At 37.2% G+C, this 22,793-nt stretch overlaps 1 protein-coding gene across 3 annotated transcripts in view; it reads right to left on the bottom strand.

Annotated features, from left to right (window-relative positions):
• fndc3a (fibronectin type III domain containing 3A) overlaps positions 1 to 22,120 on the bottom strand; it is a 116,176-nt gene extending 94,056 nt beyond the window's left edge. Inside the window, exons 1-4 of one of the 3 annotated variants that reach the window (XM_088346456.1) lie at positions 22,021 to 22,120; positions 21,652 to 21,804; positions 21,506 to 21,559; positions 18,706 to 18,852 (exon numbers count right to left, since the gene is read on the bottom strand). In XM_088346456.1, the coding sequence (XP_088202582.1) occupies positions 18,706 to 18,819 (114 nt within the window). In that variant the 5' untranslated portion in view covers positions 18,820 to 18,852; positions 21,506 to 21,559; positions 21,652 to 21,804; positions 22,021 to 22,120. Of the gene's footprint in view, positions 1 to 18,705; positions 18,853 to 20,090; positions 20,778 to 21,505; positions 21,560 to 21,651; positions 21,805 to 22,020 lie in introns of those variants that run through there. The other 2 variants (XM_088346455.1, XM_088346457.1) reach the window with 2 other exon arrangements.
• Positions 22,121 to 22,793: the final 673 nt, after the last annotated feature.

The following is a 22,793-nucleotide window of genomic DNA, read 5'->3' as shown; positions in this document are numbered from 1 at the left end:
GACTAATCATTTCTCGTTGAACATGCGAATAGCGAAAGGGTAAAAACTTTAAGACGTGTAGTTTTGCTCCTAATAATAAAGCAAAGACGAATAAAGCAAAGACTGCGACTGGGAACTTACAAAATTTTAGTTTCCATTTTCTCGTTTGTTCGTAAATGGACCAGTTCAAAAGAGGCGTAATACGGAAATATATTATTTCCTTAGTTTTTACCCATGTTCTATAACAGATTACTCTCAATAGAGTAATGCTCAAAAAAGAGCAGGTGATCTGAATCGTTTCAAATAATCAAAATTTTGAAATAACGATGTATTAACACAGAAAAGAAAATTTGAGACTAGAAATCATTAATAAAGTAGCTGAAGCTATTTCAGTCACTGAATGATATGTGTTTTCAAAAAAAAAGAAGAAAAAGGACACACAAGTATTAATAGTCAGGCATGTTTTTCGTGATGGAAGGCTGAGGAATGATGGTAAACCCAGGATTGTGAAGATCCGATTCCGGAATACAAGATCAAGGCTGGCGTTTCTCCGTGGATTCAATCGGGTGAAAAGTACCTTCCCGACGTTGTCTTCTGGATTTGTTCGTCCAGATATGACACCAAAAGAAAGGGAACGCGACAGGGAACTACAGGACGAACTTAAGCGCCGTCGGGACGAAGGTGAAGTAAACATTATTATACGGGACGGGAAAATTATTGTCAAGCCGGGAAATGCCTAAGGTCGCCTTCGCCTTTATTGAACAGCCCCTTGATTCATCTCATTAATGCCCAATGTTTGACTTCTAAGGCAGATGACTTGGTCTCGTACATCAATTTCTACACCCCTGATATTTTGGCAATTACAGAAACTTGGTACTCCGCTGGTGACACAGGGCCAACTATAGAGAAATATCACTCCATTAGAACTGACCGTAAAAATGCCCAACATGGAGGAGTTTTGCTCATGGTTTCTCATGGTATAACTGTGTTTTCTGTCGCTAATTATCAATTCGATAGAATTGAGTTATTGAGATGTGATATTCTTATTTCTGGGGTGAAGCTGAGAATAGTGCTTGTATATCGCTCTGGTCTGAGCTCTTTTCAGGCCAACGTCGCTATGTTCGAACATCTGAATTCTATTTTTGATACTAAATTGCAAATTCTACTTATGGGTGATTTTAACTTTCCTGACCTTCACCACATTTTTCTTCAAAATTCTGATACTAATCTAACTTCAATGTTCAAAAACTTGGTTTCAAATGCAGGTTTCTTTCAGCATGTCGATAAACCAACCAGGGGGTCCAATGTATTAGACCTTGTGTTTTCCACTGACAGATATCTGGTTAAAAACATTGACGTTGGGCCGAGTTTCTCTACCAGTGATCACGATTCTGTTACTTTCCAACTTAACCTGGCTCTTAAAAAAGATACCGCTGCTCAGAACTACATAAATTTTAAAGACTGTGATCTACATGGCATGAGATACTTTCTGTCTAGTGTCAACTGGTACCTCTTATTTGATAGTTGTGGGAATATTGAAGAAATGTGGGCAATATTTAAATCTGTTGTTTACACTTTGATATCTGTATACGTACCCTCAGTTGCTGTAACACCTCACGTCAACCGTGATATAGCTGAATTGCATAGGCGAAAGCAGTTTATTCACAAGCTTTATAAACGTGATCAGTTGGCATACTTGGAAAGTTATCAAGATGCTTCAAGGGAACTGCGGAGGGCCATCAGGCGAGAAAGGGTGGCTGAGGAAAATAAAGTTTTAGAGGCTAATAATACTCGTAAATTCTTTTCATACATCAACCGTAAACTAATTTCTAGGGCATCTATTCCCAACCTGAAGGCATCTGACGGTACCGTTGCTACAGATAATGCTGACAATGTCCGTATATTAAATGATCAGTATGCCAGTGTTTTTGGTCGTGACAATGGGGTTTCACCCAACTTTCCCAGCAGAACCTCAGCTGTTCTAAATTCTGTGGAACTTTCAAAGGAGTTGATTCACAGATACTTGATAAAACTTCCCAGCAAATTTTCAGCCGGCCCTGACAAAATTCCAAATTTCTTGCTTAAAAAGCTAGCTGACTTTTTATGTGAACCATTATTTTACCTGTTCTCTAGATCTTTTGAGGATTCACAGCTGCCTGAGGACTGGCTTAGTGCTATTGTCATACCGATTTTTAAAGGGGGGAGCACAACAAGTGCAGCCAACTATAGACCAGTTAGCTTGACTAGCTGCGTCTGTAAAGTGTTTGAGAAAATTATCTCAGATGCCATATGGAAATTTATACAGGAGCACAATCTTTTTACGTTTAAACAACATGGGTTTAGGTCAGGACATTCTACCATGACTAACTTAATAGCTCATTTGAATAATATTACCAGTATGTTTTTTGTTCACAATATGGCTGGTCATGTTGTTTACTTAGACTTTTGCAAGGCTTTTGATAAAGTGTCTCATAACAAGCTTTTACAAAAACTGAAATGCTATGGTATTCGGGGAAAACTGCTTGAATGGATAACAGCATATTTGTCAAATCGTAAACAATGCGTAAAAATTGATTATGTTCTTTCAGTGTGGTCGGAAGTTTGTAGTGGGGTACCGCAGGGCTCAGTACTAGGACCATTATTATTTCTGTTTTTTGTGAACGACCTACCTGAGGCCATTCAAAGTAGTGACATCTCAATTTTTGCCGATGATGCTAAACTGTCGGCTTTCTTACCAAAAACCCAGGTGACAGGAACAATTGATTCTCTCCAAAATGACATTAAATCAGTTTTTCTTTGGTCCGAAAAGTGGCAACTGCAATTGTCATCTCATAAATGCTTAGCACAGTCGTTTTTACATGGTTCTGTTCCGCTGTATAACATTAATGATCATGATTTGCATGTTGTTACTGAACATAAGGATCTGGGTGTCATTCTTACTTCAAACTTAAAGTTTATCACGCATATCGCCAAAATTACCAACAAAGCCAATAACATAGCATCAAACATTTACAGAAACTTTTACAACAAGAACCCAGCATTCTTAGTTCGAATGTTTTGCGTTTATGTTAGACCCGGGTTAGAATATAACAGCGTTGTGTGGAACCCTTACTTACTCAAGGACATTAACCTACTGGAAGGAGTTCAACGACGGTATACGAAGCGGATACCTGGGATGCACAGCTTGTCATATCCGGAAAGACTACAAAGACTGAACTTGGACTTTTTGAAGCTCCGTAGAATTCGATTTGATTTAATTTTTGTGTTCAAAGAACTGCATGGAATGATCGATGTACCTTTTGATCAATTTTTTGAGTTCTGTCGTGTTGATGGTTTACGTGGTCATAGATATAAGTTACGGGTGCCTAGACCTACCAGCAACTTGCACAGAAACTTTATTTCTTTCAGGATACCAAAAATTTGGAATTTTTTGCCTGACCGGGTTATTAGTGCAAATACGGTGCAAACCTTTAAGCAAAGGTTGGCAGAAACAGATCTGTCAAATTTCCTTAGGGGAGGGGGCGTAAGGTGACCATATTTGGCCATGCTCACTCTCAGCATTAGTTTTTCTTTTTGTGTCATGTTTTGATTAATGTATCCAACAATACCTTCAATAAACAATTTCATTTCATGTTTATTTGTATAGCCTTAATCACCAAGGATCTCGAAGGGCTGCACAGAACAAAGACTATTGCAAAGAACAAAGACCATTGCACAGAACAAAGATTGATAATAAAATAATATAAATGCGAGTCATCCAGATAATTCATAAGTGACAACTATGCATTGTTTTACATTGAATTAATAAGAAAAGATTGAATATGATTATAGAGAGAGAAAATGACAATTAAAAAGTTTTGACATTGAGTTCCATTTGGCAATTTTTGAGATTTTTGATGTTTAGACAGAGTGAGGGTTTGGAATTTTGATGAGTTTAGCCAAAGGACAAGATCCTTTAGGAGGACAATTGATTCCACACTGAAATTTTTTTAAGAATGAGCGTGTTACGATTGACAAATAATTAATAAATATGTAACAAATGCTGACTTATAGTTTGGTTAAATTAAAAGGAAACAGTCTCTTTGGAAAAGAGCATTTTTAGAAGGCAATGAGAAACAGATTGATCACTCCTGGAAAAGATCATAGGAATTTAAAAAATAACGGATTAATTGCTTTTGAGACAGATCATGATAATTTAATAATATAACTGCACGGGAAATAAATGGATGGAAATTAATTAAACCAAGATAATGTCTACTAGTACTTTACTTTAGGCCATTGAATAGTCCAGCTAATTTAATAAAACATCCCAGTACGTAAGCACGATATAATTAACAAGACTAAGTGCCACTGAATTTCACTAAGAATGACAATACAAAGGAAATTATCATTATTATTATTAAGTCAAGTCAAGTCAAGTCATTTTTATTTGTATAGCCCTTAATCACAATAAGTCTCTAAGGGCTTCACAGATTAGTATACTATGTTACACAGACTATTTTTCAGTCGACAAGAAGAGTAGGTTATTATTCATAAGCAATGGAGTATAAGTGAGTTTTAGATTTAAACATTTCCACTGAGGTTGCAGATCGGATCTCAGGGGGAAGAGCATTCCACAGCACCGGTGCCCGAATGGAGAACGCTCTCGAACCAGCAGAACACTTCTTTGCTCTCGGGATCACCAGAAGACCGGCACTCTCAGATCGTAGGCTTCGGACCGGGACATAGGGGCAGATCATTATTAAAGAGAAAATAATGTTTGTTTTTTTTAAATCAATGGACTCTCCAAAGGCATATCAAACTGTCAAAAAGGGGGCACATCAGAATAAAGATGGACAAAATGATATTTGCTGTGATGGGGAACACAGTTGAGAAATTTTAACAAAGACATCCATTCATCCATTGTCTGCGCCGCTTATCAACAGCGAGGTCACGGGGGTGATGGAGCACTTTTCGGACAGCTAACAGGAGATACCTGAACTGGTCGTCAGTGGAACTGACAGAAAAGACAATAAAGTAATTTCGTTTTTGAAATTGACACATTTTGAAAAAGTACTTTTGATGGGCCAAGAGCAACATTCAAATGGTGAATGTACTGTGGAATACGCAAATCATAGCCTGGAACATAAAAACATTAAAGAACACGTCTGCTTGAAGTTTTATAGAGTCTTGTCAATACAAAATGTATATGTACATGAGGAAAATTAAAAAAATTTATCTTGCAAAATTATAAATGCTATCTTATTTCACTTGTATTCATAAAAGTTGAACCGAGTTTTGAACTCAGTTGGGGGGAAGTTTTTAAGAGGCTGGTAAATTCTAACTTCAGAACGAGACACGTGAAATGTTTTTGGTCAGAATTCAGTATAATAAGAGTTAAAATCTTAGACTAGTTTTGTCCGCAATTGATGAAAATTTGTATTCTGAATAAGCTCTCCATATAATTGTTTTTTGAAATTCAAATTATGAAGTTTTGGACGGATAGAAAAATATTACACAAAAAGAATATGCTATAATATAAAACAATTCAAATGTTTGTCAAATAGCTTAACAATAATCAATTAGAATGACCATACACCGTTAGAGTATCACCCACATTGAAAACATTTTTGGATGGTATTTTTCATTTTTTGGCAAAGTCATTCATTTTGAGCGTGAATTACCTGCCTTCTTTGTAAAATACTGTTATTTTGAACAAATTCACTTACTGAAAAGATAATACATCGGTTATGATTTTTACAAAAAGCTAAACAAAGAGTGAATCATAACAGTAAAAGCAATTTATTTGGCTAAGTTGATGATTTAACGATCTACCCTGGTCATCTGCCTCGAGAAGGATGGCCAACAGCAAGATACCACATATAAAAAATCAAGAAAAGAAAATAATAAGAAGGGAAAATACAAAAATACACACACAGAATTTTTGGACAATGACCAATCCACAAACAAGAAAACACCATGTCACTCAAATCAGGGTGAGTGATTCTGATGATGATAATAATTAAAAACATTCAGTGACTGAAATTAGTAAATAGCCAAATTTGAGAGTTAGAGCTAACAATTTTGAAAAATAAATTGTTTAGGTTTGATTTAAAGTCTTGGTATAAAGTGCTCAGAATGGATACGGCAACTTATAGCGGGGATTTTGCCTTCACTAATAATAAATAAGGATAATTTAAGAAAATATACGAATCTATATAAATAAATGAATCAGTTGTTTTTCAGGTTAAATTGAGCCATGAAAAATGTCTCAACAGGGGAAATAAAACATTAGGATAACGTAATTAAAAAAAATTTTTTTAGGTCTCTACCTCTCTCTATATCTATCTCTCTCTCTCTTTCTCTCTATCTCTATTGCTCTCTATTTATCTCTGTTTCTCTCATGCACACAGGAGACAGTGACCCCTGGTGATCTGATGCTGGTAAAACAAAAAGGCCTGGTTCAGTCCACACTGGAATGGCCCTTCTGCTCATCGCCCCCACGGCTGTTGGGGTGCCTGGATTCACCAGGGACATGAAAATGAGACAATCATCGATCCCCTAGCCACTATGAAGATCCGAGGGGGTAAGGCCAGTCGGGCCCCTGTTTACATCGACGCCAACGAAACAACGCCAAAAAAAGACCGGACATGTTCCACAATCCCGTTTCCTGATCGGAAAAGGCTACCCCATTGCCATAAGCGAGGCCCTCGTCCAGTTTGAGAGGCAGCAGGGCGGTAGCGACAAAATTCATGTTTTTTCTTCATCAGCCCACGGTGGGGTGGTGCAGTCATTTACAGGACACATCCCAGGATACAAAATCATGTTTGGGCACACTTTTGGCCGCCTTTCCAAGAAAGCTCTAGAGAAAAGCACCAAAAGAAGACCCCAGCTCCAAAAACAGTGAGAAGAAAGGAGATCGGTTCGACTTCTGCTACTGTTTTATTGAAATCTTTGGACATTAAAGGCTGCATTACTACATTGGTATCAGCTCTCACACATCACACACTTACATTGATAATAGCCGGATATTGCACAAGTCTCATATATTTACACTAGGGGGGTGCACGATAAACATCATAGTTACTTGTCTAATCAAAAATAGCACTGATTAATTGATTGATTCTTTGATTTACATATTTTGTTTATTCTCTGTTCAACAATTACTAGGTTCAAATACTAGGTCAACAACTTTGACAGTTGAGATAATAGAAGGAAAAAAAGTCTTATGGGGAAAACGGAGTTTTGTCCTGTCCTCTTGACTGTCTTTTCACAATAATCAGATCATGTAACGAACGTATTCTGACTAGGTGTTTACATTTAAAAGAAAATACATCTTATCACTCAAAGAACATTTTTCTGATGTGTTTCGACATTAGGTCTCTTATAAACTCAACAAAGGATCAATCTTGGTAACAGGCGATATTTAATAATACTTTTGATTTTGTTTTTATTTCTACAGTAAGACATCCACACATTTTACCGATGCCGGTTGTCATATTTGCTAGAATTTAAAATTCAATATTGTTTTTAATGAAAAATGGTTTTGAATGTTTGTTTATGCATACCATTCTTGGTAACTTGGCACCAGGCAATCGCATTCTAATCTGACGCTACTTTTAGCGGGCGTTCCAATGTTATTGCAAATGTGATGAATTAACAATGTCTTTAGAAATTTCTTCCCGTACGCATTGAAGGCCATAAAGGCATGGGCTGAATGGGTAATTCTATCTGAGATAAGCTGTTGCCTAGTTAGCGATGCTACAGTTTTGAAAAGAATTTTGGGGTTCTTTTCTTTTTATTTTGTTTATTTTAATTCTCGCGGTCTCCATAGATGACCCTTATAGTTAACGATTGCTTAACTCGAGATTTGTTTTCATTTTTGAGAAGTATGAACTACACTGAAAAATAAGCGTTTTTTTGTTGTTCGTTTTAGTTGTCCAATTTTTTTTTTTTTTTTTAATCCTCTGTTTTTCCAAAAAAAGACATTCCTGGGAGGTGAGGATTTTTTTCCTTTTTGAAGGTTTTTGTCTCTCCATGAGATTACCAATCTGATGTTTTCTTTTATGATGTTTTAATTTGAAACCACTGGTATTGTTTTTATTGATGTTCTTTGAAGTTCACAACAGGGGGGGAAATGTAAAGTTAGCAATTTCTAGTTGGTTATTTCTAAGACTCCCATGCTATGAAATTAACCTGTTTTTATATTCCTAATACACAAGTAATCATCACACACACACAGTCAAGTTTCAAAGATCAGTCTATTTCTATTCAGTCTAATTCCATTATTTGTAATAAGTTTCGGTCTAATTTTTATTGTAAAGTAATATAACACTCATGTGTGATTCCATTTCCTGCTTATGTGTGACGTCAATAAACCACGCGTACTGACCGGATGTCAGTACGGCCCGGGCAACCTGGCAAGATGGCGACTGGGCCGTGCTCGCTTCATCCACAAAGGAGGTCAAAACTCAATAAGTGTTTTTATCTGAATAATTTATATCTTTATAAACTCTGACAAAGTGTTAGGCCCAACTCATTTACAGTTACATGAGCCTGTGCAATCTGACGAGCCACAGATCGGACCACACACATACGTTACAGCTTTTTTAATTCATCAGCTTATTAGTATTAATTACATAATGAACTGTGGCATCTGTTTAGCAAATCATAGAACTGCTTTTTAATTAACTATCTACCCATGTCTAAGCTACTTAGTTATCCAAACAACAAGGCCAAATGGGGACTAGGTAGAAATTTCACCCACAAAGGTTGACATCAATATAGACTTTGAAGTCAACCTTCGTCTCAATTTGCAGCATGACAATTGGTTGGCATGTTACTTACAAAACCAAAGCACAAAAAAGTCACAGACTAACTATTTTTCTGTGTATGCTCTTTTAGAGAGCTCATGTCAAACCCTGCAACTTGGATGACAGATGTGAATGAGTGAAAACCAACGCAGCTAATTTGGAATCCCCAGAATACACATTTCCTGCCTTTACAGCTTTCATATTTTACAGTGTGGAGTTAAATTACACGTGCCCAAAAATTTGGAACTTCGTGACATCTATAAGATGCCTGTCTGCTATCGATCTACGCCAGATAAAATTATGATCTGCTGATGGTTTGCATCATGGCATCATGAATATGCACATGTGCTATTGGCTGAACTACCTTCCACAATATGCCTTCTGTTTATTTACAATACTGAGGCAATACAATCCTGAGGGGCTGCAACAACTGATCAATAAAATCAATTAAAATCAATGATTGAAAGCATCGGCAACTAATTAGATCATCGATTGTTGGATCATGTGATTTATGAGCCACCAAGTACGTTAAATCAATGCAAATAAGAGTGCAAACTATCCCGTTGTGGCACGCTGATAGTTGTAGTGCCAATTGTCAAAAGAACTTACAGGGCAGCTGAAATACAAGGAAAACAATACAGAAAATAAGTAAATACAATAAAGTAAAAATAAAAATAATAATGACACCTTCAACTTTACACAACGGGCAGACTCTTGAGCATAAATAATTTTGATAAGTGGAATGTTGATATTAAGATTTCCCCAAAAATTTAATTGGTTGACACATTTTTAAAAATGGGTTAGATAGATAAAATTGCAAGACATAAAAAGAAATGTATTCTTTCTTTTTTGTATAAGTCCAAATGCAGTATGAGGTTTAGATAAGGTGTTTAGTAGTATTTCTATGTGTTTTTGTTAATTGTGAATTTATTTGACACACACTTGTGTTTTTTATTGTTTTAGTTTACAGAATATTCTGATGTTTTGTGCACTTTTTTTCAATCCGTCCAAAACTTGAATATTTAAAAAAAGAGGAGGAAATAAAACGTTTCTTAATCGACCAATTCATCGATTATGAAATTGTTTGTTGCAGCCCTACAATACTGTATTTTTCGCTATAGGTCCAAGGCTTGCAGGTATTCTAAATGGGGCCGCAAAAACTTAGTAATCATGGTAACAAAGTTGGCTCTAATCGCCTTTCTGCATCCACCCGCCACACACTTGACCAGCTAGTTAGGTCACACAGGAGGCAATTTTTTCCCCCCTTTATATGTACCATATTTTCTGGACTATTGGGCACACCTTCGAAAATTGCCTTTTGCAAAAAATATATTACAATAAAGCCACAACTTACAATAAGGGTGCATGGAATAAAACTACTGTAAGCTAGGTTTATATAAAAAAAAGTCAGATAATAAAACACATATTTCAAGAACATAAACTGGTTTTGCTGTTAAAATTAACTGATTCACCAATTCATTAACGGTTACTGTAAATGGTAGCATTTCCAATTGGATGCATCGTACTTTCTAGTATATAAGGTGCACTGGATTATAAAGGCGTGCTTTAAAAGTCTTTCAAATTTCCACTTTTTTGGGTGAGCCTTATAGTCCAGAGAATACAGTATATTTATTCATAATATTATTTAATTATATCCACATATATTACAAAAAGGTAGTACTTTGAAACCATTGAAAAATTTAGGTTTTTACGTGTGCCTTATAGTCCAGAAAAGACTGGATTTATTCATAATTGTATTTTACTCATATGCATGTACATTACAAATAAGTAGTACTTAATATATACTATTTTGTAATCTTAATGTATTTATCTGGGGTAACGGTAGGATTCTATCCACAGCTATAAGCCAATTTCATTTTGTGATCCCCGCTTCAGAACAGTATAATGTCGTATCCAAGGGGGTCTACTGTACTGTAAAAAAATTCTGAAAAATCTGTGGTGATTTATTTCATCAATATTGCTTTCCTTTATTTATGAGTGGCAAGTTCAAATTTTCAAATCGGAAATTGAACTGAAACTCCATCAATTTTCAGCTTTCGGTCTGACATGAAGCCCTAAGAGCAATGGCTGAAAAATATTTACAGTCACAAAATTAACAAAACAAAAGCAACCCAGCATACGAGTCATTACCTAGGTTTAAAAATTTACAGACCGATTTACCGGTTGCCACTATAGCTAGAAAACGGAGAAAGACCTTTCAAGGGCCGGGGTAAAGCTAATGGACGGAAGCAGTGAATCACGCTGCAAACAAAGTGACCTCTAATCATCCTAGGTAATGACCCCATGACGGGGGCCTTCATCTCTGACTCACAAAAACTGCTCCAGTCATGCAAGAACGTTCGGCAGTCCAAACTGGATGGCGGGAGAGGAGGAAGCGTCCTTGCAGATTTTCAAAGTAAAAATTCAACTCAGGTACACCCCTCAGACCTTCTGCGGCATTTTACCAAACCACAAAATGCAACAGAGATAATAAAATTGAAAAAAATAAAAATAAAAAGACACCATCGGAACCAGCAAACTTCCAAAAAGGTAGTTCCTTTCCTAATTTATACAAATATACCGTACTCCATAAACTTTAAAGATGAACAATATACTCAGGAGTCAGCAACCTTTTGAAACTAAGGAGCTACTTTTTTGTAACCGATTTACGCAAAGTTTGATATGCATTTCTAAAATAATAACTTACTATGTTGTCATTATGTTAGTATAAAACAGGGTTGATACACCTTTCTAATGGCCAAATTCAAGTACTCCAAAGACGATTATCATTTATTATATTTATTATTACTTTTCCAGTAGCATTAAAGGAAGGAATCCGAGTGAATCATGTATTTTGGAGATCCACAAATATATCTGATTTACATATGGCATGTGTAATTTTGAGAAAATCCTGAGTATTTCTGAGGATCTGAACGGTACGTATGTAAACATTTTTGAGTTTCTTCCCATGCAGTTGTTGGATGAAGAGACTGTAATATGTTCCTTACATTTTCAGTTTCAGGAATTTTTTTATTTACGATTGAAACACTGGGAAATGCTACCTTCATTTGTTTTATTGCCCATGATTGATACATAATACACATTTAAAACTCCCCTGTTTAGATGTAGCTTGCACTTGTCCTCTTGGGTTGGACCTTTGGGGGACGATGACGCTTTATAGGACAAAGGACAAACACACAAACTAATACCAGCCATCTGCCATTAATTAAGGGAAGAAGAAATGCAAAGGAAAAAAACCACCAGAGAGCAGTGTCAGCGTCATTTAAGGCAGACTTGTTGTGAAACATCAAAACAATGCCAAGCATTTATGGCACTTCACCAAAAATTAAGCACTTTTCAATCCTTGAAAACAAAGTTAAATTAATCAATTTTCAAGGATTTCAAGCATCCGTACAAACCCTTCATTATATCATTTTTATGTTATTACATTGTTAAATTTTTAGAAATAGGGTTAAAATAATGCAGTAAACTACCAAAACATTTGACTTGTATCTAAATTGAAGGCATAATTTTAAAAGAACTTGAGAAGGATAGAGAATATAAATACATTGATCAAGTCAATGATTTTAAATTGCCATTAGAAATCAATTTTCAGAACCAGTCCACGAGCTACACACACACACACACACACACACACACACACACACACAATGGGAAATGAGGGAGGCTCAACGTCACATTTAATGGAAACGGAACTTTAACTTGAAAACCTTTGAAGAACAATAATTGCCACGATTCCAATATTATTAGTTGTAAGGTAAACAACAATCATAATATTTTTAGATGGTAAAAGTACATGGGCCATAAAAGTAGGCCGTTCCGTTTAGTTAAAGGGCGGCTTCTTCCTGCTTCAGTCTACATCTTTAGGGGTAAAAATTTGGAGTCATGTTGCCGACTTGCTACAGGCCAATTAATTACACAACAAAAGAGTCCCTGATCCTAAAACTAACCACAAAAGCTGACTTAGGCCTGCTAGCAAAACAGAACTTCCTTTGACCATACGACTAACCATTGTAGCTGGATAATAACAAAACAACAAGCAGTGAGGATAAAGTTAATCACGGACACATGGATAATGACTAATAATAAAAACAAACATTCACGTACGACAAACGGTGAATTATTCCGGCCAGCATCACTATTGTGATTACTTTAAAACAGTGAGGGAAAGGATAAGTGGAAGCTTTACTAAATTACCATATTTTGTGAATAAAGCCATCGTGTCAGATCTTTACATGTGCTACTAAACTTTGTTGCCAACGCTTTGAAGTGCTGTGTATTACTGTTTTCATCGTACTAGCAATACTTATTGGCAGTAAAAACAGAATTGAGAGCGAGGTCACAGTATGGCCTCTAATGAGTCTCAAGGGCGGAGACGCTTAAGTGCAGGGGTCGGGAACCTTTTTGACTCAAAGAGCCATAAAAGCAAAAAATATTAATTTTATTTTGGGAAAGAGCCACACCATATATTATGAGACAAATTTACTAAATTGCTAAACCCGCGCCCCAGACAAAAGCTTAGTCTTCAGCACATTTATTTTTGATGATTTGATAAAAATTATGAAAAGAGAATAATGCCAGAGCCCCTGTCCCAAAATCAACAAACATACCACTTTAAACTTGTCTCTTTCTTGCAATGACTCAAGATCGGTTAAACTCCTTTTGACCCTTTTTTATCATACATATTGGTTTCAAAACCAGATGCAAGAATTTATTTTGTAAAAACGTCACAACATTCTGAGAATAGGGAGCCTTATGTGCTTACCTTTGGCGAGAGATGGGAAGGAGTGCTTGTACTTTTTGCATAGCTCCACCCATCCATCCCTCCCACTCACCCAATCAAATTACTAAGTTCTCTTCCGGTGTTTTGGCGTATTTACAGTTCTGTGGATTCATCATAAGGTATCTGAACACTGAACACAGATTACATAGTAAACTTTTATATAAAGGATTCTTTAGCGTTGTACAGCTAAAACGAGTTTTTTTTTCCCCATTTTTTTGTGTGACACCTTGACTGTAAATTGTAGTAAAAAACGTGCCATATATATACTGCGAAGTAATCATTTGTCAGTAAGTTTCGGTTTGGCTTTGCGTGTAACTTAATAGGATAGACGAATCAAGTTTTGGACAAGATGGAGAAATTTTGCATGCAATCAAATCTGTCTCTGAGCCACAGATACTCGTAGAAAGAGCCATATATGGCTCGCGAGCCATAGGTTCCCGACCCCTGCTTTAGTGGATGGCTTGCTGAGTTTTTCATGTGAGCGTGTGCATGATAAATATCGGCCCAATAGAAACATAAAAAAAACCTAATGATTAGTCACCTGACAATTCGCAAAAAATATTCCATCAGAGGACACTACTTGTTCTAAATAAACCAAGCATGTATGTCCCTTATTAGAAAATTTTCATTTTTATAGAAGTAGTAGGACAACTTGGTCGTGTCTCCTATCCACCTCTTTATTATTTGCACTATGCACCGGAGAACTCAGTATGTGTACAGGCAGTTGTGATTGTACAGATCCAAATGTGTACAACTAAAATAATGTCACTTAATAAGAATGACTGACATTTCTTTGGCCAAGGCATGTGTGACAGTTTTGTACTTGTACAATAGGTGTTATACTTGTAGAATATCTAAAAGTGATGTATCTTCACATAATGAACTAATCATGGGTGTCATAATCCAATGCACTTCTTGCAATATTTACATGTCAGTGTTATGGTGCTTATAACAATCTATTGTCAAAGTTTGGATGTGTGTTTATACACGAGGTTTTACAGTGCAATATTTGTGCAATGAATAATCAGTCAAAATATTTTGCTGACCACAAATGCAAAACAGTGGATGCAATGGGGATCAAACCCAGGTCACGGCAGACAGAGTGCTATATCCTTACAACTAGACCAAAATGATGACATACGATAAGGGATTAGATTTTATCTCATTTTCACACCGGTTTTATTATTGGCACCAGAGATGAATGTTAGAGCAAGGAGAAAACAGAAACTTCCTAAAATATATGAATAAACGCAAAAAAAAACAACACACAATGGGGGAAACAACTCTTATGTGTCTGATGATGAATCGTACATGGAAGAACATTTAAAAAATACATTGTAAATTTTAGGTAGGTATTATGTTCATGGTTTACATTGTCAATAAATGATTTAAACCATTGCCACACATATTCAACGTACGCCATTTACAATGCTTTGTTTGAGCTGACAAAAAGTGAAACAAAATTTTATACCTATTTTTAATCAAAAATTAGCAGTACACATAATACACAGATGAATGTGATTGATCGATTGATCAATTGATTAAAAAAAATCAAGCTGTAGTAACCAACGCATCTGTTTAGAAACATTATTTACAGAAGCTGTATGATAGTAATAATTGTAAGCAAAAACAAAGACGGATATGAAAATATTTGGATTTTGCATGTCATCTGTTATTGGCATCAGTCTCCAGGAGCAGGATTTGATAGGAAAACAGTTATCATGCATTCTGTATGTGCACCGTACTATTACTACCGTGACAGATTTGTGCCGTAGGAGATGCTGTTTAGTTAAGTATCAATGTCTATCTATCACCTTCCCCTGAGATGCTCAGTGCCAGTATGACAACGCACCTTGAGCCCTCTGGTAACAACGAAGCCAAAGTTACGAACATTTAATGAAGGTTAAAATAACTCTTTTGGGTTACAAGAATACAAACGCGACAATAAAATTGTAATAAGTAACTGACCTCCTTTTGTGATAGACACATTGAACTAAGTATGTAATAGCCTACAACCATGGCTGTGATTAAATGTAGTAGCAAGTAGAAATATATCCAAATTAAACACATTGTAAATCATTAGTTCAAACACTGACACATCTGAGGGAGGTGAGTGTCTGAAAAATATCACAAACAGGGCCGCGTTATCAGATATTATTACACCACATGAGAACACATTTCAGTGCCCTTCAGCAGTCATGCACACACAACGGCTCAAATTGGCCCCAAACAGGAGGTGCAGCAATGACGTCAAGCGGGACGCAGTAGCCGTGTTTTTATTCCTCTAGCTGGCTGGCATAAAACGCTAAGCACACGGATACGTGACGTGCGCAGGTAATCGGGCAACCTTATTTTTCATTGTCAACGTGGCAACTAGATTCCGTGAGATCTCTCTTGCGGGTTGGCATGACGTGTTTTCCCCGCCACAGTGGATAGGATGGGAATAGGCACACAGACCATGGCTTATAATAGCAAGTCTTATCTGATCAAATTGTTGTAGAACGAAGAGCTGATGAAAAAGGACAGAATGGTTTGACAAGTCACAGAAATGATAGCAGTTGAAAATGATGGGTGTTAGAGCAGAAGAATGACTGTACAGTAGTTCTTGTTTTATTTATCTGAAACAATTGGGCCTTTGCATCAGATTTTAAAAGAGAACAAAGTGAGCAGATCTCATCTTATTCGTCACTCGGGGGCATATGATGCCTGCCCTAGAGGATTTGAAGTAAAGGTTATTTTATCAACAGAATTTCCAGCCTTAAAGACCCACTTCAGAATAAAGCACACTTTAGTAGCTACAGTAGACCCCGGGGACATGGAAATACAGGTCTTCTACTGATTTGCATCATGGCATGAAAATGCAGATATTATTTTGAATTAACCACCTCCCACAATATCTTTCTCTTTCTTTGTATAGTTCAGAGTCTTGTGTGCTTTGAAATGAAATGATCTGCATTTATATAGCGCTTTTCAAGTCAATGAAGACTTCCCAAAGCGCATTGCAATGTGCTTACCCTTTCACACACACTCACACACCAATAGCGGCCGTGCAGCCATGCTTATTGGGGACATTAGGGATTCAGTGTCTTGCCCAAGGACACTTCAACATATAACACGGAGGAGCCGGGAATCGAACATGCGATCTCTTGATCCCCAGACGAGCGCTCTACCTCCTGAGCTAATGATGCCCCATTGATAAGACTTTGAGAGTTATTGCGAGGCAATACTGTATTTATTCGTTACAAGTCCCGAGGCTTGCAGTGGTGCTAAAGGGAGAGGGAAAACAAGCAACAGAATCTGTGGTTTCAGTTACATGTGAAAAATTTTACTAGAATAGCTTTCCCCCACCTCCGTAATATTGCGAAGATTCGTCCGATGCTGTCTCAATAAGATGCGGAAGTTATTATTCAAGCGTTTATTACTTGTCGGCTTGTTTACTGAAATGTATTGCTTTCTGGTCTTCCGATGCCTAACTTCAAAAGTTTGCAGCTGGTTTAAACTGCGGCAGCAAGACTTTTGACTAAAACAAAAAAGTTTGACAATGTTACCCCTATATCGGCTTATTTGCAATGGCTCCCAGTCCGCTCAAGATGTGACTTTAAGGTTCTCTTACTAACACACAAATGTTTGCATTGACTTGCACCCTGTTATCTCTCCGATTTAGTTTCTCCCTATGTTCCTGCATGGAGCCTCAGCTCGGAAAATGTCGGTCTACTTGTGACACCAAGAGCCAAGAAGTCCGCAAGCTCGGGAGCGTTCTCCATGTGAGCCCCGGTGCTGTGGATTGCTCTGCCTCCGGAGATTAAATCTGCAACCTCAGTGGAAGTTTTTAAATCTAGACTTAAGACCCACTTATATTAAATAGCTTGTGATTGATGCCCACCTCATATTTTGTATTGTCCGGTCTTTTTCAGACTGCCAGGCTGGTGGTGATACGAGGGAGAAGGACGATTTGAGATGAGTCAGCGGACTAGCATATGGTCCTGAAGCACGCCGACGCCTGCGTCAATTAGCCGGCAAAGATGGGAAGCTGCGTCGTTGCAGTTATGGAGTTTTTGGACTATTTTACAGGCTTGAGGCCTCGTTGCGGTCACGTACTTTCTGGACAAATTTCAACATATTACCTATAGTTTACTTTTATTGATGTTCATTATGTTTTGTGTACTGTTACCCAATGCTATATCTGTTGCACCCTGGTCATCCTGGAGAGGGGGATTATCACTCCACTCGACCAGCTTATGTCACGTCAAACCAAAGGTGAAACAAATTTGCTTTTTACATTGCATGTATGTTATCATTATTTTTGTTATTTTATCAAATGCACGTAGTTACATATAAGAAGTACTTACTAAAGAGTATTTTGTTAATTTATAAATTCATCTGATGTTTCAGGGGTTCTAAGGGCATTACCTAAATCCCAAAAGTTTCTATCCCCTGCTATACAGCCATTTCACTTTGTTATCCCACCTCAGACTGGATTCATGTCACATGCTCGCGTATACACATCACCATTTCTAATCCGTGCTTATTAAAAAAACAATAGATCTACTGTACTTCAAGTAGCCTTTACACATGCAGACATTTAGTAAAGATGACAGTCACAGAAATAAATAATGGATGTTCATCTTAACTTATAGAATACAAAATAGAAAGGCACACAACAACATGGCATTCTCCAGCAGTCATACAATTACACGCTGATAGGACATATATCTTATATACATACTTCCACCATAACCCCTCAATAACTTCGAGAAATCCATGTTATACAGATTTTCAGACACGTTAATGAACATATTTGCTGCTTTTTGCACAATTCCTTTGGAACTACGGCTAATTCAAAAAAACAAAGCACACCCATTTTTTTTTTTTACAGTGATGCCGTAATGGTGATAGCATTGAAAATTAAAATAGATGAAATAATCAGCAAGTAACCTATATCAACTATTATTTCCATTGTAAGATTGTGAAATACTTTAATAGTCAATGATAATCAATTTATGCCAGCAAGTGAATAATGGACAGAACCATCAATTCTTACACCAATATCTCAGCTATACAATGGGAAAGTAAATGAGAATATGCAGGGACACTCAACATTAATATAAAAATGCGGTATAACGGGCATACCTGCTGGGGTCCCTCCCCATTGACCATAGCTGGGGGTGGCGGCGGTGACGCAAGGAGGGGAAGTTCAGGGCTGAGAAGCTGGCCGGACTCCAAAGGCGGGGTGTGGTCTGCCATGTCTCCCTCATTCACACCACTAGAAAGGGCTTCCTAAGAGAAAGGTGTAATTTTAGCAGACAGAAAAGCAACAACAAAGCTAAGTATTTTCACAAAAACAAAACAAACACAGAAAATACACTATACTTTAAAATCGAAAAGTCGCATTAACATTGCAATACTGGTCTGAAAAAAAGATTTTTCCAAAATTGAGCAGCTATATAATATGTGATCGAATATTTTTATGTGGGATACCGGGGCTGCGGAACACATGAGCTAATTCCCACAATTCGCACACCAGAACGGATTACAGTAATCCCTTGCTGTATCACGGTTTCGCCACTTAGCGGATATTCATTATTCATTTGATCTGCAATCTGATTTGGTAACCAGTAAATCTGCCCCTTTTCTGCCTGTGTTTACCCAGTCAGTAACCTTGTGGCCCACATTACATATGCGCACATGAACTGTTGCGGTAATTTTATAGAACGCACTCCCCGAGAAACACGAAGGATTACTCCAACACCATATCCTGGGGGTCGACTCTACTATAAAGAATCAGATTTGTGTATGCACTATATATAAATTCTTTCCTTTTTTTTTTTTTTTACAACTGAGCATGTGGTGTTTGAGTAATTGCATAAAATCTAGTGTTGAAAAAAAATAAGGAAAAAAATAAGAGGTTCAAGTTAAGGACAGATTATGTGATCATTTAGAAAAAAAAAGTCAGTAGACCGCAAGAGAGATGGACTGTATGTCCTTCAACCTAATTACTGGGTAGTATGCACTCACAGTGATCAGGCTTATCTGTAAGTTTTAGCCCCTCCCCTTCTTAAGCTGAAACAACACGGCTGCGTTTACAATGTGCTGGTCAATGAACTGAAGTGCAAAGGGTGAGTGTGTTGTCTGCCCACAGACTGCCTCCTTGGGCCAAACATCAGCTGTCTCCAGTCTATGACGTTTTACAACAATGAACAATTGAATAAAGTAACTAGATGGCGCAGATACACTTCAACATTGATATAACATGCTATGAGATGTATTCCATTTTGATGCTGCAAAGTAAGAAGTCACATCTTTTAAGTGGCTAACAAACACGGTATTATTAGTGCTGCATCAATAACGATTCTAGACGGATTTTGTCAGTTTAAATATGCTGTGTCTCAGGCACTAGAGATCACTATAATAGCTTTGAAAACATCAGTACTCGGTCAGCCATAGTAATAAAAGCCATTATTCACAGAGCATATATACATGCCCGAGTATGAATATGATCAAGATGTTATGCTTACATGAGGTGCTCCGCTGTTTGTGTTGTTGCAAGAGCTTTGAGTGCAACCATGTGGTACAAAGTGCCACTGAAGTCCAGCTTCTGTTTACTATCAATCGATGCAATCGCAAACCCGGGACTATGGAATTATACCCTCCAATTCTGCATACTTACCAGTAAGATGAGCAAACTTTCTTAAGGCAAACCAATGGAATTCTCTTTGAGCCATCTTAAATAGGAGTCATCTTGAACCAAATAAATAACGAAGCCTCTTTTTTAAAAACCTGTTCACAATCTCAAAGCAATTATTCCTCAATGATTAATGGGAATGCAGTGTTCCTTTGCAGCAAATTGTGTATACTATCGTAAATTGTGAAGTCTAAAATGGAAAACCCCAGCTGTGGATTAACATGTGACGAATATCTAAAAGGAGTGTGGCAGCAGCTAGCAGAGAAGTGGCAACTCTCAGTCTCAAGTAGAAAATAACAGTGACATAATTTATCAGAACCTTCCAGGGCACCAAGGTCACGTACTAAAAATAATTAAAGGGAAAAAACAGAAGTTAGAAAATTGAAAATGGTGATATACATAGGAAAGAATAAGATGAAGATGAAGTTGAAAATGTGTTGGTTTTGAGTCTAGACTTTAGGTGAAAACTTAACACAATTCTTAACAGCGGAATACACATTCTAACAATGCATTTGTAATATATTTCTATTTTTAAGTGAATTTTTTTCCACTCAATGAAATAATTAATAGGTCCATCTATGCAGAAAACAATCAATAAATAAAAATGAATAATATTTTCAATTGTTTTCTTTTTATAAAAAAAAACATCCTATCATTTCCATACTATTGAATTCTAGCCCTATTAATTACTAAGGCGTTTTCACCACGCTTTGACCATGGGACTTTACAAGGTGATGAATTGCAGGAGAACACACGAAGAAATTGCTATTTGGAGTCTGTAAGTGAAGGAGTGCATCCAAGCAAGCATGAATTGGTCAGAGCCATTAAGAACACACTAAAATTTGAAAAACAAGAGCAGCACATTGTCAAAGCTTTAAAAGGTGAGCCAAAACAGATCTACATTATTCTGAATGGGGTAGTTGCAGATGAAATATGGTGTTTAAACATGCCAACTTCTGTCAGGTTTACAAAATATTGTATGAAATTTAGCAATCACTGAGACTATGGTAAGCTTTCAAAACGGACGTAGATGCAACAGGACTTTAATATTTAAACCTGTAAATCTCTTGATCATGTACATGAACATTAAGGATGACTTGCATCAATATTATTTTCTCAAAACCTGTGCCCAGCAATACTTGAAGGAAAAAAAAATCTCTCCAGCGTAATGTTTTCATAACAGTTCCAGCTTCTCCTCCCCAATTTCATTGTATCCAGAAGGATATCAGTGTAGGGCATCTTTCGTACTTGTCAAGCCTGTGAGCCTACAGGTGTCATGTTATTGTTAGCAGGCTGCTGGATCTGTTAGCAGGTGGAAAAAAATAATGTCTGAATGCTGCATTGGATGCTGATTTATAAAACACAATGTCAAAGAAGCTTCAAATATTACTCACTCAATCAGACGGTGTTACACGACAGTCGAAATCACCCAGAAATGTGTCGCCTTTTTTTCTCTCTCGATCGCGCTCCCTCTCTCTCCTTCGGCCGTCCACGTCAGCGGACTGCGATGAGGAGAAGCTTCCCCCCTCAGTGCAAAGCCCCGCCACCTGAGAGGGGAAAAAACACCAGTTCAAAGTGTTTGCTCACCATGACAAAAATCAACAAGCCCAAAAAAAAGAAGTGGGCATGCTAAAGCTAGCCGCCCGATGCTATGTTGCTAGTAGTTAGCGAGGCGAACCTTCTCTTATATCCTTTGAACTCGCTTTCCCCTCAAAGAGCTTTCCAGTAGATATGAAACCCCGTTTAATGGTGTAAAAGCTCACCTAAGTAGTGAATTTTATCCAGTTAACTTAGCTTCGCTGACTGGTCTTCCTTGCATAAAAGGCAGGAATTTCGCCATCGCTTACGGTCCAACTGTCTGCGCATGCGCGTTGAGGGAAATCATGGCGAGGCTTCATATTTTATAGAAAGTACGAAAATATTTTGGGTTCTTTTTCATTTGCAGCTAACATACAAATGCATCATTTCACGGCGGGTGGATTATTATTCAGACGTTTTCCTCTTGCTATTTTTTCCTTGGAAGATATTTTTTCGTGGAGGTGTTGACAAGGAACTCGCCTGGGAAATAACCTTTTTACGTAAACGGGAATCCCGACTCCTTGACAGATGCAGGAAACTGACATTTGATGAAAGTGAATATAAAAAAGGTTGAAGACAATTTAATTTTAGTTGAATTACTTTAATCTTTTCTGAATACTTAAAATAATAACAAATATTTTACCTTGTTCCCATATACTTTAATTTAAATAGTGAGTGAGTGTCTTTATTCACAAAACATGTAAAGTACTGACTTGTAATGCATTGCCAATTATTCAAGCAAGATAGACAGACAGACGGACGGACAGACGGACAGAGAGACAGACAGACGGACGGACGGACGGACAGACAGACAGACAGACAGATCTTAAACATGAAGAAAGAGAGCGGTTGAAAATAGAAAAAGAGACAGGGGGAGATATGAAGAGAGAAAGTGACAGACATAAGAGAGAGATAGATGAAGGGAGAAAGTGAGAGAGATAGATGAAAAAAGAGAGGG

Source organism: Urocampus carinirostris, chromosome 10 (genome assembly GCF_059441175.1).
Source record: "Urocampus carinirostris isolate Australia breed hairy pipefish chromosome 10, RoL_Ucar_1.0, whole genome shotgun sequence".
NCBI lineage: Eukaryota > Metazoa > Chordata > Actinopteri > Syngnathiformes > Syngnathidae > Urocampus > Urocampus carinirostris.
Note: the sequence above shows the minus strand (reverse complement) of the source record. Positions and strands in the feature narration are given on the sequence as shown.